This window comes from Arachis ipaensis, chromosome B07, assembly GCF_000816755.2.
Source record: "Arachis ipaensis cultivar K30076 chromosome B07, Araip1.1, whole genome shotgun sequence".
NCBI lineage: Eukaryota > Viridiplantae > Streptophyta > Magnoliopsida > Fabales > Fabaceae > Arachis > Arachis ipaensis.
The window spans coordinates 126,260,783-126,283,356 of NC_029791.2; the positions used below are offsets into that span (position 1 = coordinate 126,260,783).

The following is a 22,574-nucleotide window of genomic DNA, read 5'->3' on the forward strand; positions in this document are numbered from 1 at the left end:
ATAATAGAAACAAAATATATTAGTTTATATTAATTTGTTTCTAAACTTCTAGGGAGGGCAATGACTCTCCATCATCGGATTCTATGGCTGCATCTGCATTAAAGTTTTTTTAAGAATTTGCTGCAATTCCATGTTGAAGTGGTAGTAATTCCTTTTTTAAATTAAGTCTTTCTTACTCTATGATCTTTTGAGTTTGTTTGGGAAAATTCGAATTCAATTTGTACTAGTCCAATAATAGTTGGGCTTTTTTGTAATTCTATTTCTAATAAATAAAATTCTCTGTTCAGATAAAAAAAAAAAAAACGTGCCCCCTCCTTCTCACCTAGGTTCATTTGTAATTGTCTTTATTTGGTTCATAACATGCACTCTACTCAAAGCATTTCCAATATTAGTTTTGAGTTCAATTTTATTTTAGATTTCACAAAATAATATTTCGATATTTATGAAATTATATATTATAAATAGTAATTCGAAATTAAAAAAAATTATCACTTTAATTTTTGGTTTTAATTTAATTAAAATTTTATATTATTTTTAATTATTTTATTAAAATAATTATTCATGAAGAAATGAGTATTTGGAGAATTGAAGGCCACGCGCAAGCGTCACCCACGCGTACGCGTGAAGAGGACATTCAAGCCACGCGCACGCGTCACCCACGCGTACGCGTGAGGAGGAAATTTGCCAGTGACGCGCACGTGTCGTCCACGCACACGCGTGATGCTGATCACATGACTTCATTAAAGTGAAAACGCTGGTGGTGATTTCTGAGCTTCCCAGACCGAAATCCAACCCATTTCTGAGGCTATTTGATGCAAAACTCAAGATGGGTCAAGGGAGGAGCAATTAGATTAGCTTAAGAATCATGTTGTAGGTAGTTTTCTAGAGAGAGAAGCTCACTCTTCTCTCTAGAATTAGGTTAGAATTAGATTAATTTCTCTTAGTTCTAGGTTTAATTTCTTGTTTTTATCTTTTACAATTTCTTATTCTATTGTCTTGATTTTCTTAGTTCTTCTTGTTAATTTCTCATTTTGGTTACTTTTTGTGTTGATGAACTCTTGTCTAGAACCCTAGAAAGCCCTAGAAAGTCTAGAACCCCTAGAAAACCCTAGAAAATCCTAGAAAACCCAAGTAAATCCTAGAAAATCCTAGATAACCCTTGAAAATCCTAGGAAACCCTAGAAAATCCTAGATAACCCTAGAAAACCCTAAAAAATTTAAAAAACCCTTGAAAACCCTAGAAAATCCTAGATAATCCTAGAAAATACTAGATAATCCTAGAAAACCCTAGATAAGCCTAGAAAATCCTAAATAACCCTAGAAAGCCCTAGAAAACCTAAAAAATCCTAGAAAACCCTAGATAACACTAGAAAACCCTAGAAAATCCTAGATAACCCTAGAAAACCCTAGATAACCCTGGATAACCCTAGAAAACCCTAGATACCCTAGATACCCCAAGATAACTCTAGAAAACCCAAGATAACCCTAGAAAACCCTAGAAAACCCTAGTTAACCCTGGAAAACCCTAGAAAATCCTATAAAATCATAGATAACCCTACATAACCCTAGAAAATCCTAGATAACCCTAGAAAATCCTAGAAAACCTAGAAAACCCTTGAAAATCCTAGAAAGCCCTTGAAAACCATAGGAAAAACCCTAGAAAACCCTTGAAAACCCTAGAAAATCCTAGAAAGCCCTAGAAAAGCTAGAAAACTTTAGATAACCCTAGAAAACCCTAGAAAACCTAGAAAACCCTTGAAAACCCTGGAAAATCCTAGATAATCCTAGAAAATCCTAGATAATCGTAGAAAACCCTAGATAACACTATAAAATCCTAGATAACCCAAGAAAGCCTTAGAAATTCCTAAAAACTCTAGAAAATCTTAGAAAACCCTAAAGAACCCTACATAACCCTAGAAAACCCTAGAAAACCTAGAAAATCTTAGAAAACCTAGATAATCCTAGAAAACTCTAGAAAACCCTAGATAACCCTAGAAAACTCTAAATAACCCTAGATAATCCTAGATAACCCTAGAACATCCTAGAAAACCCTAGAAAACCCTAGATAACCCTAGGAAATCCTAGATAATCCTAGATAACCCTAGAAAACCCGAGAAATTCCTAAATACCCTAGAAAACGCTAAAAAACCTTAAAGAACGCTAGATAACCCTAGAAAACCCTAGAGAATCCTAGATAACCCTAGAAAATCCTAGATAACCCTTGAAAACCTTAGATAATCCTAGAAAACCCTAGAAAGTCTAGAACCACTAGAAAACCCTAGAAACCCTTAAAAACTCTAGAAAACCCTAGAAAATCCTAAATAACCCTAGAAAACCCTAGATAACCCTAGAAAACCCTAGAAAACTTAAAAAACCCTTGAAAACTCTAGAAAACCCTAGATAACCCAAGAAAATCCTAGATAATCCTAGAAGAAAACCCTAGATAACCCTAGAAAACCCTAAAAAACTTAAAAAACCCTTGAAAACTCTAGAAAACCCTAGATAACCCAAGAAAATCCTAGATAATCCTAGAAAACCCTAGATAACCCTAGAAAATTCTAAATAACCCTAGAAAGCCCTAGAAAACCTAAAAAACCCTAGAAAATCTATGATAACCCTAGAAAACCCTAGAAAACCCTAGATAACCCTAGAAAATCCTTGGTAACCCTAGAAAACCCTAGAAAATCTTAGATAACCCAAGATAACCCAAGATAATCCTAGAAAACCCTAGTTAACCCTAGAAAACCCTAGAAAACCCTTAAAAATCCTATAAAACCTTAGATAACCCTAGAAAACCCTACATAACCCTAGAAAATCCTAGATAACCCTAGAAAACCCTAGAAAACCTAGAAAACCCTTGAAAATCCTAGAAAACCCTTGAAAACCCTATAAAGCCCTTAAAAACCATAGGAAAAACCCTAGAAAACCCTAGAAAACCTAGAAAACCCTTGAAAACCATTAGAAACCCTAGAAAATCCTAGATAACCCTAGAAAATCCTAGATAACCATAGAAAACCCTAGATAACCCTAGAAAATCCTAGATAATCCTAGAAAGCCCTAGAAATTCCTAAAAACCCTAGAAAATCCTAAAGAACCCAAGAAACCCCTAGAAAATCCTAGAAAACCTAGATAACCCTAGAAAATCCTAGATAACCCTAGATAACCCTAGAAAATCCTAGAAAACCCTAGATAATCCTAGAAAACCCATGAAAACCCTTGAAAACTCTAGAAAACCCTAGATAACCCAAGAAAATCCTAGATAACACTAGAAAACCATAGATAACCCTAGAAAATTCTAAATAACCCTAGAAAGCCCTAGAAAACCTAAAAAACCCTAGAAAATCCAAGATAACTCTAGAAAATACTAGAAAACCCTAGATAACCCTAGAAAATCCTAGAAAACCCTAGATAACCCAAGATAACCCAAGATAATCCTAGAACACCCAAGATAACCCTAGAAAATCCTAGAAAATCCTAGTTAACCCTAGAAAACCCTTAAAAATCCTATAAAACCTTAGATAACCCTAGAAAACCCTACATAACCCTAGAAAATCCAAGATAACCCTAGAAAAACCTAGAAAACCTAAAAAACCCTTGAAAACCCTAGAAAACCCTTGAAAACCCTAGAAAGCCCTTGAAAACCATAGGAAAAATCCTAGAAAACCCTAGAGAACCTAGAAAACCCTTGAAAACTATTAGAAACCCTAGAAAACCCTAGATAAACCTAGAAAATCCTAGATAACCCTAGAAAGCCCTAGAAATTCCTAAAAACCCTAGAAAATCCTAAAGAACCCAAGAAATCCCTAGAAAATCCTAGAAAACCTAGATAACCCTAGAAAACCCTAGATAACCCTAGATAACCCTATATAACCCTAGAAAACCCTAGATAACCCTAGAAAAACCTAGATAATCCTAGAAAACCCTTGAAAACCCTTGAAAACTCTAGAAAACCCTAGATAACCCAAAAAAATCTGAGATAACCCTAGAAAACCCTAGATAACCCTAGAAAACCCTAGAAAACTTAAAAAACCCGTAAAAACCCTAGAAAACATTAGATAACCCTAGAAAATCCTAGAAAACCCTAGATAACCCTAGAAAGCCATACAAAACCCTAAAAAATCCTATAAAACCTTAGATAACCCTAGGAAATCCTAGATAACCCTAGATAACACTAGAAAATCCTAGATAACCCTAGAAAACCCTACAAATTTCTAAATACCCTAGAAAACCCTAAAAAACCCTAAAAAACCTTAAAGAACGCTAGATAACCCAAGAAAACTCTAGAAAATCCTAGATAACCCTAGAAAACCTTAGATAATCCTAGAAAACCTTAGATAATCATAGAAAATCCTAGAAAGTCTAGAACCCCTAGAAAACCCTAGAAACCAAAGAAAACCCTAGAAAACCCAAGTAAATCCTAGAAAATCCTAGATAACCCTTGAAAATCCTAAGAAACCCTAGAAAATCTTAGATAACCCTAGAAAACCCTAGAAAATTTAAAAAATCCTTGAAAACCCTAGAAAATCCTAGATAACCCTAGAAAATACTAGATAATCCTAGAAAATCCTAGATAAGCCTAGAAAATCCTAAATAACCCTAGAAAGCCCTAGAAAACCTAAAAACCCTAGAAAACCCTAGATAACACTAGAAAACCCTAGAAAATCCTAGATAACCCTAGAAAACCCTAGATAACCCTAGAAAACCCTAGATACCCCAAGATAACCCTAGAAAACCCAAGATAACCCTAGAAAACCCTAGAAAACCCTAGTTAATCCTGGAAAACCCTAGAAAATCCTTAAAATTCCTATAAAACCTTAGATAACCTTACATAACCCTAGAAAATCCTAGATAACCCTAGAAAACCCTAGAAAACCTAGAAAACCCTTGAAAACCCTAGAAAATTCTAGATAATCCTAGAAAATCCTAGATAATCGTAGAAAACCCTAGATAACACTATAAAATCCTAGATAACCCAAGAAAGCCTTAGAAATTCCTAAAAACCCTAGAAAATCTTAGAAAACCCTAAAGAACCCTAGATAACTCTAGAAAACCCTAGAAAACCTAGAAAATCCTAGAAAACCTAGATAATCTTAGAAAACTCTAGAAAACCCTAGATAACCCTAGATAACCCTAGAACATCCTAGAAAACCCTAGAAAACCCTAGATAACCCTAGGAAACCCTAGATAATCCTAGATAACCCTAGAAAACCCGAGAAATTCCTAAATACCCTAAAAAATCCTAAAAAACCTTAAAGAACGCTAGATAACCCTAGAAAACCCTAGAGAACCCTAGATAACCCTTGAAAACCTTAGATAATCCTAGAAAACCCTAGAAAGTCTAGAACCACTAGAAAATCCTAGAAACCCTTAAAAACTCTAGAAAACCCAAGTAGATCCTAGAAAATCCAAGATAACCCTTGAAAACCTTAGGAAATCCTAGAAAATCCTAGATAACCCTAGAAAACCCTAGATAACCCTAGAAAACCCTAGAAAACTTAAAAAACCTTTGAAAACTCTAGAAAACCCTAGATAACCCTAGAAAATTCTAAATAACCCTAGAAAGCCCTAGAAAACCTAAAAAACCCTAGAAAATCCATGATAACCCTAAAAAACTCTAGAAAACCCTAGATAACCCTAGAAAACCCTTGGTAACCCTAGAAAACCCTAGATAACCCAAGATAACCCAAGATAACCCTAGAAAACACAAGATAATCCTAGAAAACCCTAGAAAATCCTAGTTAACCCTAGAAAACCCTAGAAAACCCTTAAAAATCCTATAAAACCTTAGATAACCCTAGAAAATCCTAGATAACCCTAGAAAATCCTAAAAAACCTAAAAAACCCTTGAAACCCTAGAAATCCCTTGAAAACCCTAGAAAGCCCTTGAAAATCATAGGAAAAACCCTAGAAAACCCTAGAAAATCTAGAAAACCCTTGAAAACCATTAGAAACCCTAGAAAACCCTAGATAACCCTAGATAACCATAGAAAACCCTAGATAACCCTAGAAAATCCTAGATAACCCTAGAAAGCTCCAGAAATTCCTAAAAACCCTAGAAAATCCTAAAGAACCCAAGAAATCCCTAGAAAACCCTAGAAAACCTAGATAACCCTAGAAAACCCTAGATAACCCTAGATAACCCTATATAACCCTAGAAAACCCTAGATAATCCTAGAAAACCCTTGAAAACTCTAGAAAATCCTAGATAACCCAAGAAAATCCTAGATAACCCTAGAAAACTTAAAAAACCCTTGAAAACCCTAGAAAACCCTAGATAACCCTAGAAAATCCTAGATAATCCTAGAAAACCCTAGATAACCCTAGAAAATTCTAAATAACCCTAGAAAGCCCTAGAAATCCTAAAAAACCCTAGAAAATCCAAGATAACTCTAGAAAATCTTAGAAAACCCTAGATAACCCTAAAAAACCCTAGAAAACCCTAGATAACCCAAGATAACCCAAGATAATCCTAGAACACCCAAGATAACCCTAGAAAACCCTAGAAAACCCTAGTTAACCCTAGAAAACCCTAGAAAACCTAAAAAACCCTTGAAAATCCTAGAAAGCCCTTGAAAACCATAGGAAAAACCCTAGAAAACCCTAGAAAACCTAGAAAACCCTTGAAAACTATTAGAAACCCTAGATAACCCTAGAAAATCCTAGATAACCATAGAAAACCCTAGATAACCCTAGAAAATCCTAGATAACCCTAGAAAGCCCTAGAAATTCCTAAAAATCCTAGAAAATCCTAAATAACCCAAGAAACCCCTAGATAACCCTAGATAACCCTAGAAAACCCTAGATAACCCTAGAAAAACCTAGATAATCCTAGAAAACCCTTGAAAACCCTTGAAAACTCTAGAAAACCCTAGATAACCCAAGAAAATCGTAGATAACTATAGAAAACCCTAGATAACCCTAGAAAATCCTAGACAACCCTAGAAAGCCCTAAAAATTCCTAAAAACCCTAGAAAACCCTAAAGAACCCAAGATACTCCTAGAAAACCCTAGAAAACCTAGAAAATCCTAGATAACCCTAGATAACCCTAGAAAACCCTTGATAACCCTAGAAAATCCTAGATAATCCTAGAAAACACTAGAACATTCTTAAAAACCCTATAAAATCTTAGATATCACCAGAAAATCCTAGAAAACCCTTGAAAATCCTAAAAAACCCTAGAAAGCCCTAGAAAACCCTAGAAAGCCCTAGAAAACCCTAGATACCCTAGAAAACCCTAGAAAACCTAAAAAACCCTTGAAAACCCTAGAAAATGCTAGATAACCCTAGAAAGCCCTAGAAATTCCTAAAATCCTAGAAAATCCTAGAAAACCCTAAAGAACCCTAGATAACCCTAGAAAACCCTAGATACCATAGAAAACCCTAGAAAACCTAGAAAACCCTTGAAAATCCTAGAAAACCCTGGATAACCCTAGAAAGCCCTAGAAATTCCTAAAAACCCTAGAAAATCCTAGAAAACCCTAAAGAACCCTAGAAAATCCTAGAAAACCTAGAAAATCCTAGAAAACCTAGATAATCCTAGAAAACCCTAGAAAACCCTAGATAACCCTAGAAAATCCTAAATAACTCTAGATAACCCTAGATAACCCTAGAACATCCTAGAAAACCCTAGATAACCCTTGGAAACCCTTGATAATCCTAGATAACCCTAGAAAATCCTAGATAACCCTAGAAAACTCGAGAAATTCCTAAATACTCTAGAAAACCCTAAAAAACCTTAAAGAATGCTAGATAACCCTAGAAAACCCTAGAAAACCCTAGATAACCCTAGAAAATCCTAGATAACCCTTGAAAACCTTAGATAATCCTAGAAAACACTAGAAAGTCTAGAACCTCTAGAAAATCCTAGAAACCCTTAAAAACTCTAGAAAACCCTAGAAAACCCAAGTAGATCCTAGAAAATCCTAGATAACCCTAGAAAATCCTTGAAAACCCTAGGAAACCCTAGAAAACTTAAAAAACCCTTGAAAATCCTAGAAAACCCTAGATAACCATAGAAAATCCTAGATAATCCTAGAAAACCCTAGATAACCCTAGAAAATTCTAAATAACCCTAGAAAGTCTTAGAAAACCTAAAAAACCTTAGAAAATCCAAGATAACCCTAGAAAACCCTAGATAATCCTAGAAAACCCTGATAACCTTAGAAAATCCTAGAAAACCCTAGATAACCCAAGATAACCCTAGAAAACCCAACATAACCCTAGAAAATCCTAGATAACCCTAGAAAACCCTAGAAAACCTAAAAAACCCTTGAAAACCCTAGAAAACCTTTAAAAACCCTAGAAAGCCCTTGAAAACCATAGGAAAAACCCTAGAAAACCCTTGAAAAAAACCTAGAAAACCCTTGAAAACCATTAGAAACCCTAGAAAACCCTAGATAACTATAGAAAATCCTAGATAACCATAGATAACCCTAGATAACCCTAGAAAATCCTAGATAACCCTAGAAAGCCCTAAAAATTCCTAAAAACCCTAGAAAATCCTAAAGAACCCAAGAAACCCCTAGAAAACCCTAGAAAATCTAGATAACCCTAGAAAACCCTAGATAACCCTAGATAACCCTAGATAACACTAGAAAACCCTAATTAACCCTATAAAATCTTAGATAATCCTAGAAAACCCTTGAAAACTCTAGAAAACCCTAGATAAACCAAGAAAATCCTAGATAACCATAAAAAACCCTAGATAACCCTAGAAAATCTATAAAACCGTAAAACCATAGATATCACTAGAAAATCCTAGAAAACCTAGAAAACCCTAGAAAATCCTAGAAAGCCCTAGAAAATATAGAAAACCCTAGATACACTAGAAAATCCTAGAAAACCTAGAAAACCTAGAAAACCCTAGAAAACCCTAGATAACCCTAGAAAATATAGAAAACCGTAAAGAACCCTAGATAACCCTAGAAAATCCTAGAAAACCTAGATAACCCTAGAAAACCCTAGATAACCCTAGAAAATCCTAAACAACCCTAGAAAGCTCTAGAAATTCCTAAAAACCCTAGAAAACTGTTGAAAATACTAAAGAACCCTAAATAACCATAGAAAACCCTAGAAACCCTAGATAACCCTAGATAACCCTAGATAACCTAAGAGAATCCTAGAAAACCCTAGATAACCCTAGAAAACCCTAGAAAACCCTAAAAATCCTATAAAACCTTAGATAACCATAGAAAAACCTAGATAACCCTAAAAAATCCTAAATAACCATAGATAACACTAGATAACCCTAGAAAATCCTAGATAACCGTAGAAAATCCTAGAAAACCCTAATTAACCCTAGAGAAACCTAGAAAACCTCTAAAAACTCCATAAAACCTTAGATAACCCTAGAAAAACCTAGATAACCCTAGAAAATTCTAAAAACCATAGAAAACCCTACAAAACCCTAGATAACCCTAAAAAATCCTAGAAATCCTGGAAAATCCTTGAAAACCCTAGAAAATCAAGAAAATCCTAGAAAGCACTAGAAAACCAAAAAAACCCTAGATAACCCTAGAAAACCCTAGAAAACCCTAAAAAACTCTTTAAAAACTTAGATAACCCTAGAAAATCCTAGATAACCCTATAAAATCCTAGATAACCCTAGAAAGTCCTAGAAATTCTTAAAAACCCTAGAAAACCCTAAAGAACCCTAGATACCGCTAGAAAACCCTAGAAAACCTAGAAAATCCTAGATAACCCTAGAAAACCCTAGAGAATCGTAGATAACCCTAAAAATCTTTAGAAAACCCTAGATAACCCTAGAAAGCCTAGAAAATCCTAGCAAACCCTAGATAACCCTAGAAAACCCTAAAAAACCTAGAAAACCCTTGAAAATCCTAGAAAAGCCTAGATAACCCTAGAAAACTGTAGAGAACCCTAAAAAACCTTAGATAACCCTAGAAAATCCTAAATAACCCTAGAAAGCCCTAGAAAACCCAAAAAACCCTAGAAAACCCTAGATAACCCTAGAAAATCCTAGAAAATCCTAGATAACCCTAGAAAATACTAGATAACACTAGAAAATCCTAGATATCCTATATAACCTTAGAAAACCCTAGATAACCCTAGAAAGCCCTAGAAAATCCTAAAAATTTCTAAAAAACCCTAAAAAATAATTGATAACCCTAGAAAATCCTAGGTAACTCTAGAAAACCCATGAAAACCCTAAAAAATCCATTAAAACCTTAGATAACCCTAAAAAACCCAACATAATCTTAGAAAAATCTAGATAATCCTAGAAAATCCTAGATAACCCTAGAAAACCATAATAACCCTAGATAACCCTAGATAACCCTAGATAACCTTAGAAAACCCTAGAAAACCTAGAAAACCCTTGAAAACCCTAGAAAACCCAAGAAAATCCTAGAAAGCCCTATAAACCCTAGATAACCCTAGAAAATTTTAAAAAACCTAGAAAACCCTTGAAAACCCTAGAAAACCCTAGATAACACTAGATAACCCTAGAAAACTCTAGATAACCCTAGAAAACACTAAATAATCCGAGAAAGCCATAGAAATTCCTAAAAACCCTAGAAAACCCTAGAAAACCCTAAAGAACCCTAGATAACCCTAGATAACCCTAGATAACCCTAGAAAATCCTAGAAAACCCTAAATAACCCTAGATAACCCTAGAAAACCCTAGATAACCCTAGAAAACCCAAGATAAACCTAGATAACCCTAGAAAGCCCTAGAAAATCCTAGAAAACCCTAGATAATCCTAGAAAACCCTATTAAACCTAGAAAACCCTAGATAACCCTAGAAAATCCTAGATAACCCTAGAAAATCCTATATAACCCTAAAAAGCCCTAGAAATTCCTAAAAACCCTAAAAGACCATTGAAAACACTAAAGAACCCTAAATAACCCTAGAAAACCCTAGAAAATCTAAAAAACCCTAGATAAACCTAGATAACCCTAGAAAACCCTAGAAAAACCTAAAACTCCTATAAAACCTTAGATAACCCTAGAAAAACCTAGATAACCCTAGAAAAACCTAGATAACCCTAGATAATCCTAGAAAACCCTAGATAACCCTAGATAACACTAGATAACCCTCGAAAACCCTAGATAACCCTAGAAAATCCTAGAAAATCCGAGTTAACCCTAGAGAAACCTAGAAAACCCTTAAAAATCTATAAAACCTTAGATAACCCTAAATAAACCTAGATAACCCTAGAAAATCCTAAATAACCCTTAGAAAACCCTAGAAAACCCTAGATAACCCTGAAAAACTCTAGAAAACCTAGAAAACCCTTGAAAACCCTAGAAAACCCTAGAAAACCCTAGAAAGCCCTAGATAACCCTAGAAAATTCTAAAAAACCTAGAAAACCCTTAAAAACCCTAAAAAACCCTAGATAACACTAGATAACCCTAGAAAACCCTAGATAATCCTAGAAAACCCTAAATAATCCTAGAAAGCCTTAGAAATTCTTAAAAACCCTAGAAAATCCTAAAGAATCCTAGATAACCCTAGATAACCCTAGATAACCCTAGAAAATCCTAGATAACCATAGAAAACCCAAGATAACCCTAGATATCCCTAAAAAGCCCTAGAAAATCCTAGAAAATCCTATATAATCCTAGAAAACCCTAAAAAACTTAGAAAACCCTAGATAACCCTAGAAAACCCTAGATAACCCTAGAAAACCCTAGATAACTCTAGAAAATCCTAAATAACCCTAGAAAGGCCTCAAAATCCTAAAAAACCCTAGAAAATCCTAGATAACCCTAGATAATCCTAGATAACCCTACAAAATCATAGATAACCCTAGAAAATCCTAGATAACCCTAGAAAACCCTATATAACCCTATATAACCCTAGATAATAGTAGAAATCCCTAGAAAACCCTAAAAAATCCTACAAAACCCTAGATAACCCTAGAAAACCCTAGATAACCCTATAAAACACTTGAAAACCCTAAAAAACCCTTTAAAACCTTAGCTAACCCTAAAAAACCATAGATAACCCTAGAAAAACCTAGATAACCCTAGAAAATCCGAGAAAATCCTAGATAACCATAGAAAATCCTAGAAAACCTAGAAAACTCTTGAAATCCCTAGAAAACCCTAGAAAACCCAAGAAAGCCCAAGAAAATCCTAGAAAATCCTAGATAACCCTAGAAAACCCTAGATAACCCTAGAAAATCCAAAATAACCCTAGAAAGCCCTAGGAATTCCTAAAAACTCTAGAAATCCTAGAAAACCCTAAAGAACCCTAGATAACCCTAGAAAACCATAAAGAACCCTAGATAACCCTAGAAAACCATAGATAACCCTAGATAAGACTAGATAACCCTAGAAAATCCTAGATAACCCTAGAAAATCCTAGAAAACCCTAGATAACCCTAGAAAACCCTAAAAATCCTATAAAACCTTAGATAACCCTAGAAAATCCTAGATAACCCTAGAAAACCCTATAAAGTCATATGTACCCTAGAAAACCCTAGAAACCTTAAAGAACCCAAGATAACCCTAGAAAACCTAAAAAACCCTAGAAAACCCTATAAAACCTTAGACAACCCTAGATAACCCTAGAAAATCCTACATAACCGTAAAAAATCCTAGATATTCTTAGAAAACCCTAGAAACCCTTAAAAACCCTAGAAAACCCTAGATAACCCTAGAAAACCCTAGAAAACCTAGAAAACCCTTGAAAATCCTAGAAAACCTAGAAAACCCTAGAAAGCCCTAGAAAACTAAAGAAAACCTATATAACCCTAGAAAACCCTAAAAAACCCTTGAAAATCCTAGAAAACTCTAGATCACCCTAGTTAACCCTTAAAAACCCTAGAAAACCCTAAAGAACCCTAGATACTACTAGAAAATCCTAGAAAACCTAGAAAATCCTAGAAAACCCTAGAAAATCCTAGATAACCCGAGAAACCCCTAAAAAATACTAGATAACCCTAGAAAACCCTAGAAAATCCTAAAAAACCCTAGATAACCCTAGAAAACCTAGAAAACCCTTGAAAACCTTAGAAAACCCTAGATAACCATAGATAACCCTAGATAACACAAGATAACCCTAGAAATCCATAGAAAACCCTAAAAAAATCCTAAAAACCCTAGACAACCTTAGATAACCCTAGAAAACCCTAAAAAACCCTTTAAAACCTTAGATAACCCCAAAAACCCCTAGATAACCCTAAAAAATCCTAGAAACCTAGAAAACCCTAATAACCCTAGAAAATCCTAAATACCCTAGAAAATACTAGAAAACCTAGAAAACCCTTGAAAATCCTATAAAACCCTAGAAAATCCTAGAAAGTCCTAGAAAACCCTAGATAACCGTAGAAAACCCTAAAAACCCTAGAAAACTCTTGAAAATCATAGAAAATCCTAGATAACCCTAGAAAATCTTAAATAACCCTAGAAAACCCTAGATAACCCTAGATAACCCTATAAAATCCTAGAAAACCCTAGAAATTCTTAAAAAACCTAGAAAACCCTAGATAACCCTAGAAAATCCTAGAAAACCTAGAAAACCCTTGAAAACCCTAGAAAACCCTAGAAAATCTTAGAAAGCGCTAGAAAAACCTAGATAACCCTAGAAAATTCTAAAAAACCTAGAAAACCTTTGAAAACCCTAGAAAACCCTAGATAAAACTAGATAACCCTAGAAAACCCTAGATAAATCTAGAAAACCCTAAATAATCCTAGAAAGCCTTAGAATTTCCTAAAAACCCTAGAAAACCCAAAAGAACCCTAGATAACCCTAGATAACCCTAGAAAACCTAGAAAACCCTAGATAACCCTAGATAACCCTAGAAAACTCTAGATAACCCTAGATAACCCTAGAAAATCCTAGATAACCCTAGATTATCCTAGATAATCCTAGAGAATCCTAGAAAATCCTAGATAACCTTAGAAAATCCTAGAAAAATCTAAAACTCCTATAAAACCTTAGATAACCCTAGAAAAACCTAGATAACCCTAGAAAACCCTAGATAACCCTAGATAATCCTAGAAAACCCTAGATAACCCTAGATAACACTAGATAACCCTAGAAAACCCTAGATAACCCTAGAAAATCCTAGAAAACCCTAGTAAACCCTAGAGAAACCTAGAAAACCCTTAAAAACTCTATAAAACCTTAGATAACCCTAGAAAAACCTAGATAACCCTAGAAAACTCTAAATAACCCTTAGAAAACCCTAGATAACCCTAGAAAACCCTAGAAAGCCCTAGAAAACCCTAGATAACCTTAGAAAATTCTAAAAAACCTAGAAAACCCTTGAAAACCCTAGAAAACTCTAGAAAACACTAGATAACCCTAGAAAACCCTAGATAAACCTAAAAAACTCTAAATAATCCTAGATTGGTAGATTAAGCAACTTCAGTTAAATGGTAGATTTAGTCAAGCAAACATGGTTTTGATTTCATGAGATTTATGATTTTTGAATATAATGGCAAGAATTTAAATGGCAAGGAATTTAAAGAACTAGAATAAAGAAGAACAATGAAAGTAAATAACTGAAACTTAAAATGTAAGAAACTTAAATGACATTTAAGATAGCTTGCAAGGAAGTAAAGATTGCAGAACCTTAAAGAACAAAAGAGTAAATAGCAAGAATTAGAGAAACAAAATGTAAATGACAAGAATAGTAAATTGCAAGAATGTAGAAGGGATTTGGGTAATGGGTATTCAAACAACTAAAGAACAAAAGAGATGAGAATTAATGATGGAGAGGATCATTAGGGATCGGAGATGCAAATTTTCATGAATTGATGTTGATCAATTCCTTCTCAATCATGGGTATAGATCCATGGCAAATTTTTGGATAATTGGATCCCAATCTCTTGGTGATCCAATTTCTCTCAACATAACCAATTGCCACTCTCGTGATCTAATTGTTCATGAGAAGAGATGAAGCTCAATTTCTAATCCAAGCCACACAACTCCCATAATCTCAACCAAGGAAGGTTACATCTCACATACCAACCAAGGTGTATTGATTAAGGAAATCATGAAAGGATGAACTCTAAACTGAATTATGTGGCTTATTCCTCAAATTCACCACACAATTCATATAAATTAACCCCTCTCTCGATGGTGATTGAATCTTTGAAGAGCAAGAGTTTCCTCTTTAGATTAACCACTTGAATTGAGAAGGAAAAGAGGAGTTCATCAATTCAATCCAATAAACAGAGCTCCTCCCCCTAATGAAAGTGGGGTTTAGTGAATCATAGCTCTAATTTCAACAATAATTGCAAAAGTAAACATGAGAATTGAGTAAAGAAGAATGAAGAAGATGAAGAAAATTCTTAAAACTAAAATTCAAAATTACAAGAAAAAAACAAAATAGAATATGGTTGAGAGGCAGAGAAAAACCAAAAACTCTCAGTGTCAAAAGTCTCAAAACAAGTCCAAAAAAACAAATCCAAGGCAAAAAGTAAAGTAAAAGTAAAAAAAAAAGTCCTCTAAGTATCAAACTTTTCTCTATTTATACTACTCCTAAAACTCCTTCAGAGATCTTCAATTTGGGCTTTCTCATTGTTGAATTCCTGGCTCAATGGAAGAAGTTGCTGGCCTTTGTGAGGAACAGAGGAAGCAGAGCAAGTTGTCATCAATTCTGGCCCATTGAGGGGCGTTGTTGGCAATAACTCCAGGCTTAATGCACGTTGGCAACGTGCATGTGGTTTTCCTGGGAGTGAGCTTTGAGACTTGGGCGTTGTTGGCCCAAGTTGTTGCCAACAACTTGCTCTTCTTCTTCTTGACTCTTCTCTCATGCCTAATGTTGCCCAGAATTTGATTGTCAATCCTCTGCTTTAATATGGACTATCATATATCATTGGAAAGCTCAGAGTGTCTTCTTTCTAATGCACTTAAAATCATCTCAATTGGATTTTTCTAGCTCAAGTTATGCTTCCTCAAAGAAGGTAAGGTCAAGCTGCCAAGTTGTTGCTAAAAACGCCCCCTTCTTCCCAAGTTGGCAACGTGCCAAGCCTCCCAAGGCAGCAACAATGGGCTGGCGTTGTCCTCAAACACGCCCCCTTGTTAGCACGTTGCAAACGTGCTCGTGCTTCTCTCCAGGGTGCTTTCTAGCTTCCTTCAATTCCAACCTCATTTTCTTGTTTTTGGGGCCTAAAGATGACTCTGATTCAAGCTTTCATTTCATGCTTCACTATAAACTATTATATATGGTTGGAAAGCTCTGAATGTCAGCTTTCCAATGCAACTGAAATCACTCAATTTGGATCTCTGTAGCTCAAGTTATGCTCCATTGAAGGGGACATGGTCAGGCTGCTAAAATCGCAGGCGTTTTTGGCAAAAACGCCTTTGTATTTCCAAGTTGCCAACGCCTTCAAATTCTGAAGCTCTAAATGAAGCCCGCTTTTGAAGCTTTAAACGAATGTCAACCCCATACTATGATATATGGTTGGAAAGCTCTGGATGTCTACTTTCCAATGCCATTGAGAGTGCATCATTTGAAGGTCTACAACTCAAGATATACTCCATGGAAGAGAGCAAGGTCAAGCTGCCAGGGTTGCTGCGTTGTTGATGAACACTCCTTCTTCTCAGCACGTTGGCAACGTGCCAGCCCCTGCCCCCTTGCTCCATGCTTGCTTCCTAGCGTTGCCACTACACACGCCAATGAATCCCAAGTTGGCAACGTGCTCGAGCCTTCCTCAAGGCTCCATGTTTGTTGCTTGGCGTTGTCATTGAACACGCCTATGTTTCCTGGCATTGGCAACGCCAGCTTCTCCTCCTCTTGGGCCAAGCTTGCTTGTGTGCGTTGCCAAGAAACACGTCCCTTGTTCCTGGCGTTGGCAACGCCAGCTTCCTCTCCTCTTGGGCCAAGCCTTCTAGCTCAGCGTTGCCTTGAATAACGCTTCTTCATTCCCACGTTAGCAACGCCCTTGACCTCCTCCTTGGCCCAATTCCTTGCTTGCCTGCGTTGCCATCAAACACTCACCTCTTTCTCCAAGTTGGCAACGCCCAACTTGCTTCTCCAGGGCTGCCTTGCATTGCCATCAAACACTCACCCCTTCCTCCAAGTTGGCAACGTGCAAGTCCTCTTCCTCTTTGCCAAGCTTGATGTATTCTCAAGGCTTCTTGCTCCAATTCTTGCTCCATGACCTTCTTGCTTCATTACCTATCATTAACCAAAGAATTTGCTTCAAAGTTTTGCCATTCTATGCAACAATTTTCAAGAGATTCATTCATGCTAATTCATTTGTCAACTCCTTGAATTCTTTGCACAAATATGGCCAAATTCCACCTAGTTCTTGGTTCATGAATGCATGGAGAGAAAACTCACACAAATGCTTGTTTATTTCAAAGAAAGTGAATGAAATTAAGCTAAAACTACTTAAACTAACTAGCTAATATAGCAAAGATGCAAATGCATCACAACACCAAACTTAAACCTTGCTTGTCCTCAAGCAAGAAAAGAACTATGCACAAAGGTTTCTTTTAATTGGAACAAGTTGAGGGATAACTTGTAATGCCTTGGTGAGTGAAGTGATTAAGTGATAGTGGGGTGAACTCTGAATTATATGCTCATGCAAGGGTTCCAGTGCTTATTAGTCCCTACATTTTGGAAGTCTTAGATCTTAGGATTTTCATTCAAATGATATCATGGAAATCTCTCTATAGGTAATCACCTTGAAGCAGTCTTATAGTTTTTGTGTCTTGGCCTTGACTCTAAGTGTCATGTCTCAAAGCGGCTCTTTAGATAAGCTTTCAATCAATACTCCCAAACCAGTTGGTCTTAAGGTATTAGGTGTTGAAGCACCCCCTTAGGATTTACTTGCTCAAGCCTCTCTCTTTGACACAATTCTACCACAAGCATTTAACTAGGATAATAACTCTTTGAGTTCTTATTTCTTTCTTTTTCTTCCTAGTAATTGATGCTCAGAGCCTTTTGCCATGTTCTTTTTTTTTTTTGTTGCTTCTTGGATCAAAAAATATTTGAGAATCTCCACAATACTTCTTTGAACTCTATTTCCTGCCTATGAGTTCCCATGCAGGTTTTCACAAACATGCAACCTCAATACACAATCATACAACTAGAACCACCACTTCTCTTAATCTTTTGCTTGCCTCAAAACAAATTTTTGACTCCTCAATCATTCTTTTTCAAAGAAATGTTCTCTGTTTGCATTCTTATAGATATTGAGTGCAAGCAATTTCAAGAGTATGGTGTTATGATATATCAAACATCTTAGTTATTGAACTACAAAGAAGTCATACTAAGCAGATAAACAGGGGTACAATATCACTTTCAATCATAACAGTTTTAAGTAAAAGACAATCACTTAACAATACAACCTTTTGGAGTTCACTTGCTTTACTCCTTATCATCATCATTGTTGGTCTTTACATCCTTCTTTGCCTCTTTGATTGATGATGCTTAATCCTTCCCAAGATTGAAGTGACTGACTACAATGAACTTTGAAAGTTGCTTGTCCCCAAGAACTTGAAGACTGGTTAGCATGCATGAATTATTTGTGGGCTTTTGAACTTACTTTGGTGTGGGAACACCAAACTTAGTACCTTGACGATGGTTCTCATGCATCAAATCAACCATATATGGAACTTCTTTTTCTTTGCCAAAGGTAATAGAACTAAAAACTAGGAAACAGTAAAATAGTTAAATAGTTTATCTAAATGCTTGAAGCTAGCATTATGCAGAAGGTGAGAATATGTTTTATGATGAGATTTTGGTGGAACACCAAACTTAGAATCCTTCATTCTCCCTTATATTTTTTTGGTGTGCAACACCAAACTTAGCTTCTTGCAATATGGATAAAGCTAATTAACCTTTTTATTAAACTAGCTATGAAAAGAAAACTACCTCAGGTTGGGTTGCCTCCCAACAAGCGCTTCTTTATCGTCATTAGCTTGACGGTTGTCCCTCTTTAGGGAGGATGATGATCATAGTGCCTCAATCCTTCCCCTCTCACGGTGAGCTTCCTTCCAGTGTCTCTCTTGATGATTTCCACATGTTCAAGTGAGAGGATTTTGTTCACTGTGTAATATCCAGAAAAGTGTGGAGATGTTTCCATTGGTTGGTAAGTTAGCATCACTTTATCCCCTGGTGAGAAGCCTTCAGTGGGGATTTTTTTGTTTCTCCATCCTCTTGGCACTTTCTTCTTGGGACTCTTTTCTTTTTTAGGAGGTAGTTCAGGTTTCGAAGCCTCAATTTTTGGAATGTCCTTGCTGAGAATCTCAAATGCAGGTTTTGGTTGTAGCTTCTCCTCTATTCTTTGAGCTTGTTGCACCACTTCTACCTCTTCCTTTCTTTTCCAGCATGAGCTTAGGTGCATTGGAAGTGTTTCATCAGGTGCCTCTTTTAAGTTTGGGTCTATGGAATCAATCTTCATACACTCTTCCTCTTGGGTGGAAAGTTGCAAATTCTTGAAGACATGGAATACTATATGCTCTTCATGCACCTTTAGCATCAATTCTCCTTTTTCAACATCTATCAATGCCCTGGCAGTAGCTAAGAAAGGTCTCCCTAGGATGATGGAAGTGTTGTCATCTTCCTCTATGTCTAGAATGACGAAGTCAGCTGGGAGGAAAAATTTGTCCACTTTCACCAATACATTCTCCACAACTCCAAGTGCTTGCTGAATGGATTTGTCTGCCATTTGAAGGGCTATTTTTGTGGGTTTCAATTCATGAATCTGAAGCTTCCTCATCAAAGATAGAGGTATCAGATTTATGCTTGCACCAAGGTCACAAAATGCTCTCTCAATCATCATGTTGCCTATGATGCAGGGGATATGAAAGCTCCCTGGGTCCTTCCTCTTTCTTGGCAACCCTCTCTGGATGATGGCACTACACTCCCTGGTCATCACAACCATTTGTCCCTCTTTCAAGGATCTTTTCTTTGTCAACAATTCCTTCATGAACTTAGCATATAGGCGCATCTGTTCAAGTACTTCAATGAAAGGGATGTTGATGTGTAGTGTCTTGAATATCTCCAAAAATTTGGAGTATTGCTTCTCTTTGTTCTCTCCCTTGAACCTTTGAGATTGTCCTATATAAGGGAATCCTATAAAACCTTAGATAACCCTAGAAAATCCTAGATAACCCTAGCAAACCCTAGATAACCCTAGAAAACCCTATAAAGTCCTATGTACCCTAGAAAACCCTAGAAAACCCTAAAGAACCCAAGATAACCCTATAAAACCTAAAAAACCCTAGAAAACCCTAGATAAACCTAGATAACCCTAAATAACCCTAGAAAATCCTATAAAACCTTAGACAACCCTAGAAAAACCTAGATAACCCTAGAAAATCCTACATAACCGTAGAAAATCCTAGATATCCCTAGAAAATCCTAGAAAACCCTAAAAACCCTAGAAAACCCTAGATAACCCTAGAAAATCCTAGAAAACCTAGAAAACCCTTGAAAATCCTAGAAAACCTAGAAAACCCTAGAAAGCCCTAGAAAATTAAAGAAAACCTAGATAACACTAGAAAACCCTAGAAAACCTAGAAAACCCTTGAAAATCCTTGAAAACCCTAGATAACCCTAGTTAACCCTAGAAAATCCTAGATAACCCTAGAATGCCCTAGAAATTCCTAAAAACCCTAGAAAACCCTAAAGAACGCTAGATACCGCTAGAAAATCCTAGAAAACCTAGAAAATCTTAGAAAACCCTAGAAAATCCTAGATAACCCGAGAAACCCCTAAAAAATACTAGATAACGCTAGAAAGCCCTAGAAAATCCTAGAAAACCCTAGATAACCCTAAAAAACCCTAGAAAACCTAGAAAACCCTTGAAAAACCTAGATAACCCTAGAAAACCCTAGAAAACCCTAGATAACCCTAGATAACCCTAGATATCCCTAGAAAACCCTAAAAATCCTAAAAATCTTAGATAACCCTAGAAAATCATAGATAACCCCAGAAAACCCTTGAAAATCCTAAAAAATCCTTTAAAATCTTAGATAACTCCAAAAAATCCTAGATAACACTAGAAAATCCTAGAAAACCCTAATAACCCTAGAAAATCCTAAAAAACCCTAGATAACCCTAGAAAACACTAGAAAACCTAGAAAACCCTTGAAAATCTTAGAAAACCCTAGAAAATCTTAGAAAGCCCTAGAAAACCCTAGATAACCCTAGAAAATCCTAGATAACCCTAGAAAATCCTAGATAACCCTATAAAACCCTAGAAAATCCTAGAATACTTAAAAAACCTAGAAAACTCTAGAAAATCTTAAAGAACCCTAGATAACCCTATAAAACCCTAGAAAATCTAGAAAATCCTAGATAACCCTAGATAACCCTAGATAACCCTAGAAAATCCTAGATAACCCTAGATAATCCTAGATAACCCTAGAAAACTCTAGAGAACCCTAGAAAATCCTAGAAAACACTAGATAACCCTAGAAAACCCTAGATAACCCTAGATAACTCTAGATAACCCTAGATAACCCTAGATAACCCTAGAAAACCTTAGATAATCCTAGATAACTCTAGAAAGCCCTAGAAAATTCTAAAAAACCCTAGATAACTCAAGAAAACCCTAGAAAACCTAGAAAACCCTTGAAAATCCTAGAACACCCTAGAAAACCCTAGATAACCCTAGATAACTCTAGAAAGCCCTAGAAATCCCTAGAAAACCCTAGATAACCCTAGAAAATCCTAGAAAACCTAGAAAACCCTTGAAAACCCTAGAAAACCCTAGATAACCCTAGAAAACCCTAGATAACCCTAGAAAATCCTAAATAACCCTAGAAAGCCCTAGAAAACCTAAAAATCCTAGAAAACCCTAGATAACCCTAGATAACCCTAGAAAACCCTAGATAACCCTATATAATCCTAGCAAATCCTAGATAACACTCGAAAGCCCTACAAAACCCTAAAAAATCCTAAAAAACCCTAAATAATCCTAAAAAACCCTAGATAACCCTAGAAAAACCTAGAAAATCCTAGAAAGCCCTAGATAACCCTAGAAAATCCTAGATAACCCTATAAAACCCTAGAAAATCCTAGAAATACTTAAAAAACCTAGAAAACTCTAGAAAATCTTAAAGAACCCTAGATAACCCTATAAAACCCTAGAAAATCTAGAAAATCCTAGATAACCCTAGATAACCCTAGATAACCCTAGAAAACCCTAGATAATCCTAGATAACCCCAGAAAACTCTAGAGAACCCTAGAAAATCCTAGAAAATACTAGATAACCCTAGAAAACCCTAGATAACCCTAGATAACTCTAGATAACCCTAGATAACCCTAGATAACCCTAGAAAACCTTAGATAACCCTAGATAACTCTAGAAAGCCCTAGAAAATCCTAAAAAACCCTAGATAACTCTAGAAAATCCTAGAAAACCTAGAAAACCCTTGAAAACCCTAGAACACCCTAGAAAACCCTAGATAACCCTAGATAACTCTAGAAAGCCCTAGAAATCCCTAGAAAACCCTAGATAACCCTAGAAAATCCTAGAAAACCTAGAAAACCCTTGAAAACCCTAGAAAACCCTAGATAACCCTAGAAAACCCTAAATAACCCTAGAAAGCCCTAGAAAACCTAAAAATCCTAGAAAACCCTAGATAACCCTAGATAACCCTAGAAAACCCTAGATAACCCTATATAATCC

At 36.0% G+C, this 22,574-nt stretch overlaps 1 protein-coding gene across 1 annotated transcript in view; it reads right to left on the minus strand.

Annotated features, from left to right (window-relative positions):
• LOC107607969 overlaps nucleotides 1–19,885 on the minus strand; it is a 26,440-nt gene extending 6,555 nt beyond the window's left edge. Inside the window, exon 1 of the mRNA XM_016309860.1 lies at nucleotides 19,100–19,885. Coding sequence (XP_016165346.1) covers nucleotides 19,100–19,885 — 786 coding nt within the window. The remainder of the gene's footprint in view (nucleotides 1–19,099) is intronic.